The 8,377-nt window shown below is 38.4% G+C and overlaps 1 protein-coding gene across 1 annotated transcript; it reads right to left on the bottom strand.

The window, feature by feature from the left end:
- Window positions 1–232: 232 nt before the first annotated feature.
- Window positions 233–3,257, bottom strand: LOC138877840 (uncharacterized). Its single transcript, XM_070157483.1, has 6 exons — window positions 3,105–3,257; window positions 2,248–2,966; window positions 2,078–2,151; window positions 1,691–1,944; window positions 805–1,111; window positions 233–474 (listed from the first exon to the last, which is right to left on the bottom strand). Exons 1-6 carry the CDS (start codon window positions 3,255–3,257, stop codon window positions 233–235), a joined length of 1,749 nt encoding a protein of 582 aa, XP_070013584.1.
- Window positions 3,258–8,377: the final 5,120 nt, after the last annotated feature.

Genomic DNA, 8,377 nt, shown 5'->3' with positions numbered 1-8,377 from the left:
GGTGTTGGCTGGACTTGCTCCGGAATTTTAAGGGTCCTCCTCAAAATTCTGCCAAGTTTCTGATCTCGGGGAAATGGAAATTTTATTAGGATATGAAACAACCCATAAGGCTGCCTACGTATCCCCTCATCAACGGGAATTAGGTCAAGCATGGTTCAATTACATCAGATGAGGAAATGTAAATAATCTAAGCATAGTATCTTTTGACTGCGTCTGAATTGATTGGTTTTGGCTAGATTTCTCCATCCATATCTGCAAGTATGAGTGCTACTCTTGTCAGCATCCTATGAACCATGTAAGGACCTTGCCAGTTGGGAGAGAATTTTCCTTTGGCTTCATCTTGATGCGGGAAGATCTTTTTTAGCACCAGCTGTCCTCGTGCAAATTTCCTTTCTTTCACCCTTTTGTTGAAAGCTTTGGACATTCTGTTCTGATAAAGTTGGTCGTGACACACTGCGTTAATTCTTTTTCCATCTATATGGGCCAATTGTTCAAAGCGTCTACTTATCCACTCTGCATCGCTGAGTTCGGCTTCATGTATGATTCATAAATAATGAATCTCTACCTCGGCTGGAATGAAAGCTTCGGTACCATAAACCAACATGTAAGGAGTTGCCCCAGTTGATGTGCGAGTTGTAGTGCGGTATCCCAACAAAGAAAAAGGTAGCTTCTCATGCCATTGTTTGTGGTTTTCTACCATCTTCCTTAGTATCTTCTAGATGTTTTTGTTGGCGACTTCTATGGCTCCATTCATCTGAGGTTTGTAGGCTGTGGAATCCTTATGCTTGATTTTGAAAGTTTTACACATGGCTTTCATTAGATCACTGTTGAGATTGGCAGTGTTATCAGTAACAATGGACTTGGGAACTCCGAAACGACAAACAATACGATTTTTGACAAAATATGCGACAACTTTGTTGGTTACAGCTTTGTAAGATGCAGCCTCTACCCATTTTGTGAAGTAAACAATGGCCACTAGAATAAACCTGTGCCCATTTGAAGCAGTGGGCTCGATCGGACTAATGACATCCATTCCCCAGGCGGCGAAAGGCCAAGGTAAGCTTGTTGCATTGAGCTCATTTGGCGACACTTTTATCATATTGGCGTGTACCTGGCATTGCAAGCATTTGCGGACATACTGGATGCAATCTGTCTCCATGGTCATCTAAATGTAACCAGCCCTACGTATCTTCTTAGCTAAGACAAAACCATTCATGTGCGGGCCATAGGTCCCAGCATGTATATCCTCAAGCAATTTAGAAGCTTCTTTTGCATCGACACATCTTAGCAGCCCCAAATCGGGAATTCTTCTATACAGATTTCCTCCACTGTGGAAGAAATCATTGGACAATCTTCGGAGTATGTGTTTCTGAGTGTGGTTTACATGCTCCGGATATTCGCCTTTTGCCAAATATTCTTTGATGTTATGGAACCAAGGTTTTTCATCTGTTTCTTCTTCTAAGTGGGCACAATATGCCGGCTGATTATGAATCCTCACTGGGATGGGATCAATGAAATTCCTATTCGGATGCTATATCATAGATGAAAAGGTGGCCAATGCATCGACAAACTCATTCTGAATTCTGGGCATATGTCAGAATTCTATCTTTGTGAACCTCTTTCTCAATTCCTGCACATGGTGCAGATATGGCAATATCTTGGAATTCTTGGTGGCCCACTCTCCTCGTACCTGGTACACGAACAAATCTGAATCATCGATTACCAGCAGCTCCTGAATGTTCATGTCGACTGCCATGTTGAGTCCTAGTATGCAGGTTTCATATTCTGCCATATTGTTGGTGCAGGGAAATCTGAGTTTAGCGGATACCAAATAATGTTGACCCATTATTGATACCAAAACTGCTCCAATGCCAACTCTTTTGAAATTTGCAGCTCCGTCAAAGAACATCCTCCAACCGTCATATGCTTCGGCAATGTCTTCCCCTACGAACGACACTTATTCATCGGCAAAATACATTTTCAAGGGCTCGTATTCTCCTCCCACCGGATTTTTAGCAAGATAATCTTCCAACTCTTTTGACTGCCTTTTCAGTTACGTAGACGATATCAAACTCACTCAATTGTATCTTCCATTTGGCTAACTTTCTAGTCGTCATGGGCTTCTGAAATATATACTTCAAAGGGTCCATCCTGGATATGTGGTATGTAGTATAGGCACAAAAGTAATGCCTCAATTTCTGAGTTGTCTAGGTCAAAGCACAGCAAGTGCGTTCTAGCAGAGAGTACCGTGCTTCATAAGGTGTGAACTTCTTACTCAAGTAATATACGTCTTGCACATTTCTCCCTGTCTCGTCACGTTGTCTCAGAACATATCGTAAGGCTCCATCTAATACAGATAGATAGAGTACCAGAGACCGCCCTAGCTCTAGAGGGACCAGAATCGGTGGTGTGGACAGGTACTCCTTGATATTGTCAAAAGCTTTCTGATAATCCTTGGTCCAACTTGTGTCGGCATCTTTCCTCGGCATCTTGAAGGTGGGTTCACATATGACTGTGGACTGTGCTATGAAGCAACTGATATGATTGAGACATCTTAGGAAGCTCATCACGTCCCTTTTGCTCCTAGGTGGCGGTAACTCTTGAATGGCTTTGACTTTAGACGGATCCAGCTCGATCATTCGACGACTGATAATGAATCCCAATAATTTTCTTGTGGGAACCCCGAATGCACATTTTGCGGGGTTCAGCTTTAAGTTGTACCTTATTAGCCTGTCACAGAACTTTCTTAAGTCCGCTATGTGATCTGCGACTTTCTTGAATTTGATAATGATGTCGTCCACGTACACATCTATCTCCTTATGTATCATATCATGGAAGATGGTTGTCATGGCTCTCATGTAAGTAGCCCCAGCATTCTTTAGACCAAACGTCATCATATTGTAGCAGTATACCCCCCAAGGTGGGATAAAAGTTGTTTTCTCCGCGTCTTCTTCATCCATCCAGATCTGGTGATAACCTGCAAAGAAATCTATAAAGGATTGGACTTCATGCTTGGTGCAGTTGTCGATCAAAATATGTATGTTTGGTAGTGGAAAGTCGTCCTTGGGACTTGCTCTATTTAAATCTCAATAGTCAATGCATACTCTGACTTTCCCATCTTTCTTCGGTACTGGCACAATGTTATCCAACCAGGTAAGGTACTCAACAACCCTGCGAACCTTGGCTTTGATCTGCTTGGAAACCTCATCATTGATTTTCAGGAACTTTCTGAGTTTCTGCTTTACTGGCGGACACATGGGATTAGTAGGCAGCTTGTGAGCCACTATGGACGTGCTCAAACCGGTCATATCATCATATGACCATGCGAAAATGTCCTCATATTCTTTTAAGAAACGGATGTACTCTTCCTTCTCTGTTGGTGATAAGTGAATGCTGATGCGAGTCTCCTTGACAATCTCGGCATCCCCCAAATTTACTGCTTCGATTTCGTCCAGATTGGACTTGGGCTTATTCTCAAAGTTTTCAACTTCCCTGACAACTTCCTCGGGTATCTCATCTTCTTTATCTGAATCACTATCCTCATGTTGCGTTGCCTCATTATATGTCACAGTCACCGATTCATCAGAAAAATAATAATAACGCTGTAGAAGAAAAAGTGTAGAAAATAGTAATGAATAATAAAGAGTAAATGCATTTGATTAAAATTAAACAACATCCAGACAAGTGCGGCTCGATGAATCGAGCTTTTTTTAAACAAGTCTTTAAATCAAAATTAATGAAAATCTTAAATGCCTAGAATGGCTATAGAAAATAAAATCTGCCGAGCTACCGAGGGGCTCGACGGAGCTGGGACGGTGTGGAGGTCCAGTTCCTGAGAATAGATCCCTTCTTCACAGTCTGAATAGTGAGACCTTCTTCCTCCTCCTCCTCCTCAAGTATGACACTGTTGTTGATACCCAATTTTTTCCTATATATTTTTATAGACATATATACTTTCAAAATAGTAGATAAATATATATATATATATGCATACATAAGCATGGACAGTGTTTTATAATTTTTATATAATTTTAAAGGCTTTAAAATGATTTAATTCTTCCCTCTTACTTATAAAATTTTCTATAATTATCCTTCAAATTATTGTCGTGGTAATTTAGCCATCTAAATCCTATATTTATGCCAAAATAGTGCTTAAGTATTTTTCGTGAATTTTTATAATTGCATTTGCATTTTTAAAACTAATATGCATATATTTTTCAATATTAGCCCTATTAATGTATAATTGCATTTATATGCATAAAATGATCTTCTATATTTTTAAAATGTTAAATATCTATTTTAAATCATTTTAGTACACAAAACTAGTTTTTATAAATCATCAATTATTTTTTATAAATTATATAGTGTTAAATTGGCTATTTAAAACTTAGCCAAATTGTATTTCAATTTTAGCCTAAACTCAACCCAATACCCCAGCCCAATTCCTAATTAAATAAGCCGACCCAGGCCCCAAACACTTCCTACCCGACCTAAACCCCATGGGATCCTGGTCGTTGATCTAAAAGATCGGCGACCCTCAGTTGTTTTTTCCTTTTTAATTCCAAACTACCTCCTAACCCTAATAATTTCTCCACATCCGCCACCCTAAGATCCTCTCCTCTCTGAAAACAGTCTTAGCCTAACCCTAATCTCCAACCGCCAACCTCCCATCTCCGGTCATCTTCGGTGACCTCTCATCGTCTCACAAGCCTCCAATGGCTTCTCTCATGCCATGCTTGCCTTCTATAAGGTCTTCAAGGGCCCAGGGCCATGCCTACTTGAATCTAGAGTTTATCTCCTTCCTGTTCTTGGCTATTCCAGTGTGATTTCAAGCAAGATCATTCTATATTTGCTACGATCCTTGGATTTCTAGACAGGTTTCTTCATCTCTATATGGGTTCTTTCGAAACCCTAAATTCTTTTCTATATAGATCTAGGACGATTTGAGTTTGTTTCTTGAATGTTTTACACTATCCTCAAGGTTATTTGCAAGAATCATGTGATTGCAAGTGTTTTTCGTCTTCTTCTAAAACTAGGGTTTTCATAACTTCTTTTAAAACCTTGTTTAACTGATTCTTTGTGTTTAAACATCCATTTCATGCATATCTTGACTGATTCTATGAGTTTACTACATCTTTAACTCGTTTATGTTAAAAGCCCTAATTTTGAGGGTTCTTTCGTTTGGTTTTGCGTATTAGCATGACTGACCGGTCCTCATTTTTTTGAGTTTCTGTAATCTCTTGTGACTATTTTGCCTTGATATGTTTATACTGAGTCTCTTAGACTAAACTTACACAGATTCTATGTGCTTGTGTTCATCTTAACTGTTCAAAACTTGCCTTTTTCTCATTGAATCAGTATTGTTTGACTCTCATGTTTGATAGAGTTGTATGTCGACTCTTGACTATTTATGTCTTACTTTATTGATATGCTAAACACTGACTCATGACTTTCTCTTTGATTGATTCTGAATTCCCTGTTTCTTGGTCTAATTTGATCACTTTCCTTTAAACCTCCGATCCCTACCTTTCTACTAAATTTGATTGATTTCCTTACCTTGGCTGCATTGGTACTTGATTTTTATTGCCTATCTCCTTAATTAGAGTTTTTCAGAACCTAGCCCTAATGGTTTACTCTATTCCTACTAGGTTTGAATTATTTCCTTGTCTACACATTGATTTCTTTCCTTATTTATTATTTGTTCTTATTGTTTGAACTGATTCCCTTAAATTAAGGGAGTACTTGTACTGATTTTGCTCTAATTGGTTCTGAGTTCCATAATTACTATACAATTGTGATTCTTGCCTTATTAACACAAACAGACAAACACATTAGTTCAAAACTCTCTCACACTCAAAACTTTTCTGCTCTCTCTTTGGTTACTGGCTATTATTTTGAGTTAGCCGACTGCAAGCCAAGGTTAATTATTGTGCTCTCCCATTCCTCACTTTGTGTTTACTATCTCTCTACTGGTATGTTCTGATTTCAATCCAAGTCCCAAAACCAATATGTTCCTTTTATTGCTTCAGTTTATCATGTTTCTAATTTGTTTCTATCTATAGTTCTGTTGTTCAACATGCAATTGACATGTTTACAATACTGCTTCATCTAGCATGCTAGTCTAACCTTCTTAGGGCCTTTTAGAACATGTTCTACCCCCCCCCCCTCCTAGTGGGTTGTCTCAACATGACCTTACCCTGTTTCGAATGCTTGTTTACTTGTTATCCAGATTGATATGTAAAATTGATCTGTCACTTTAAATGGCTGATTCTATGATTGTTTCTGAAACTCCTACTGTGTTGTCACCAATAGCTATCCCCCAATCCCTTAAACCCCACAAGAACTACTATGCTTATGTATACTATGTGCTCTTTGTGTCCCCAATTCTCATTCCCCTGTGTGAAGGGTTGTTATTTGAGTGTTGCTGAACTTGTTTGACTGACTTGTTGTTTGTTTAATTACACTACTATTTTTTTTCAAAGCTGTTTTACTTAAATACTCTCTTATTTAAAAAATTATATCAACTAAGTCTCTTTTTTACACTGCTTTCCTGCTAAAATATTTTCAATACCATGTCAAGGACTCTCACTCCATTCTTTGATCCTTATATTTTGCCCCTCCAGTGTGTGACTGCCTTTGGATCCCTATGAGATCCCTTTGAACTCTGGCACACTGAGGCTGGCCCTTCCACACTGCACTTACTCAATCCCTATTGTGGAAAGTCTAGGTGTGAGAACTGCCCGGGATCCTTGAGATCCTTAGGGAACTCTGACGCACTTAGACAATGATATTATTTATGGAATTTGGCATTTGAGGCTTGGGAAAATCATTTGAGCTTGTATCAGGCTCTTTATAGTGTAACTTCTTCCTTTTTTCTTCTATCTATTTATGTAATTCATTCATCTGGTTTGTAATAATTACTTGTAAACGAATATTGGGGTGATTAGTGAAAAAGGTTGGGCAGTTACATATTTGTGGGGTAATATGGGTAGAAACCATGCCTATAGGATTTTATACTTATTATGTTTGCCTTACCATGCTAGAAATCATTCCTATAGGGTTCAAGTGGTTCCAATAATAGAAATCATGTCTATAGGATTAAAATCAATTTCATAAGTATATGCCATGCCTATAGAATGTGATCAAGTTCAGTTTCTGTTACAACAGGTATTTACATTTGTTTTTCATTAGATATCATGTTTATAAGTTTCTAACACCAGTTCTTAACAACTAGCTATCATGCTTATAGGGAATAAAAACAAGAATTCTGCCTATAGAATAAAAATCAATAAGTCAGTTCAATTCATGATAGTTCACTTCGAAACAAGCCTAATCAATGGTTTGTTTTCCTTAAATGAATTCTTTCAAATACTGCCTTCACTTCACTAGACAGCATGCCTATAGGAACTTAATAGTCCGTTTAAAACTATTCACTACTTTACTATATCAACGTAGCTATGCTATTAGGACATCATTGTTCTGCGTTTAGGTAAGTCTATAAGGCGATTTTAAATTCTGCAACTTTGAAACTGTTTTTGCTACTCAAAGTTATTCAGATTTAACAGGTTTGATCAGTACGCAAGATAAATAGGATCCTTCACATATTGACCTAATTTAGTACCTTATAACCCCTGCTCACTTAGATATCTTGTTCTAGGATTTGTTCTCTTTGAATGTTGTTTGCAGACGTGCACTTATGTGGTATGTTTGAAGAGGTAACTATGAGCCTCTAACTTGTTTTATATATAGTCCTGACTGTTCTTGCCTGTCACCTAGAATTTTCTCCTTGTAAAACACCTTAGGAGTTGTCTAGAACTGTCCAGATTGAGAGGTCCTAAAATACCTCCAGGACCACAAGGAAGGGACGGGTAGTGCACGCATAGGCATTGTCAAGGTTATTAGAATACTTTAGGCTATGAACAAGGGGAGGGACTTGGGTAGAACAGGATATGATGACTATGCATTAATGTCATGTATAGCCCCTCATTGAGTGTGTTTACTAGGCATTGCATGGGGTGATACTGTAGGCTAACTAACCTAGGACCCATCTTTCCCAAATTCTCTTTGCTTAAAAACTTTACTTTCTTTTATGCGCACAACTTGTTCAAATTCTATGTCTTATTATTTGAGTCATACAATTCCCAGCATGCTTTATTTGTTTCAACTACTTATCTGTTAAAGGACTAATTCATAAATATAAGTTCGATCGGGACCCACAGTTGTGGACCAAAAGGGGTGCCTAACACCTTCCCCTCAAGGTTATTTTGAGCCCTTACCCTAAATCTCTGGTAACACAAACCAATCCAATAGCTAATTGCTCTAGGTTCCCTAACGCACCATAATCCGTTAGGTGGCGACTCTTCAAAATATCCAATTC

This window comes from Nicotiana sylvestris, chromosome 9, assembly GCF_000393655.2.
Source record: "Nicotiana sylvestris chromosome 9, ASM39365v2, whole genome shotgun sequence".
Lineage (NCBI taxonomy): Eukaryota > Viridiplantae > Streptophyta > Magnoliopsida > Solanales > Solanaceae > Nicotiana > Nicotiana sylvestris.
This window is presented reverse-complemented; position numbering and strand designations above follow the sequence as displayed.

Bases quoted from the DNA above. Each gene is read 5' to 3' on its own strand.
- LOC138877840 (XM_070157483.1), bottom strand. From the start codon at position 3,257: ATGTGTCCGCCAGTAAAGCAGAAACTCAGAAAGTTCCTGAAAATCAAT. The intron at 2,152-2,247 runs GTACTCTCTGCT...CCACATATCCAG, and splicing joins TTCACACCTTATGAAGCACG to GATGGACCCTTTGAAGTATA. The intron at 1,112-1,690 runs GTACGAGGAGAG...TTGCAATGCCAG, and splicing joins CAGATTTGTTCGTGTACCAG to GTACACGCCAATATGATAAA.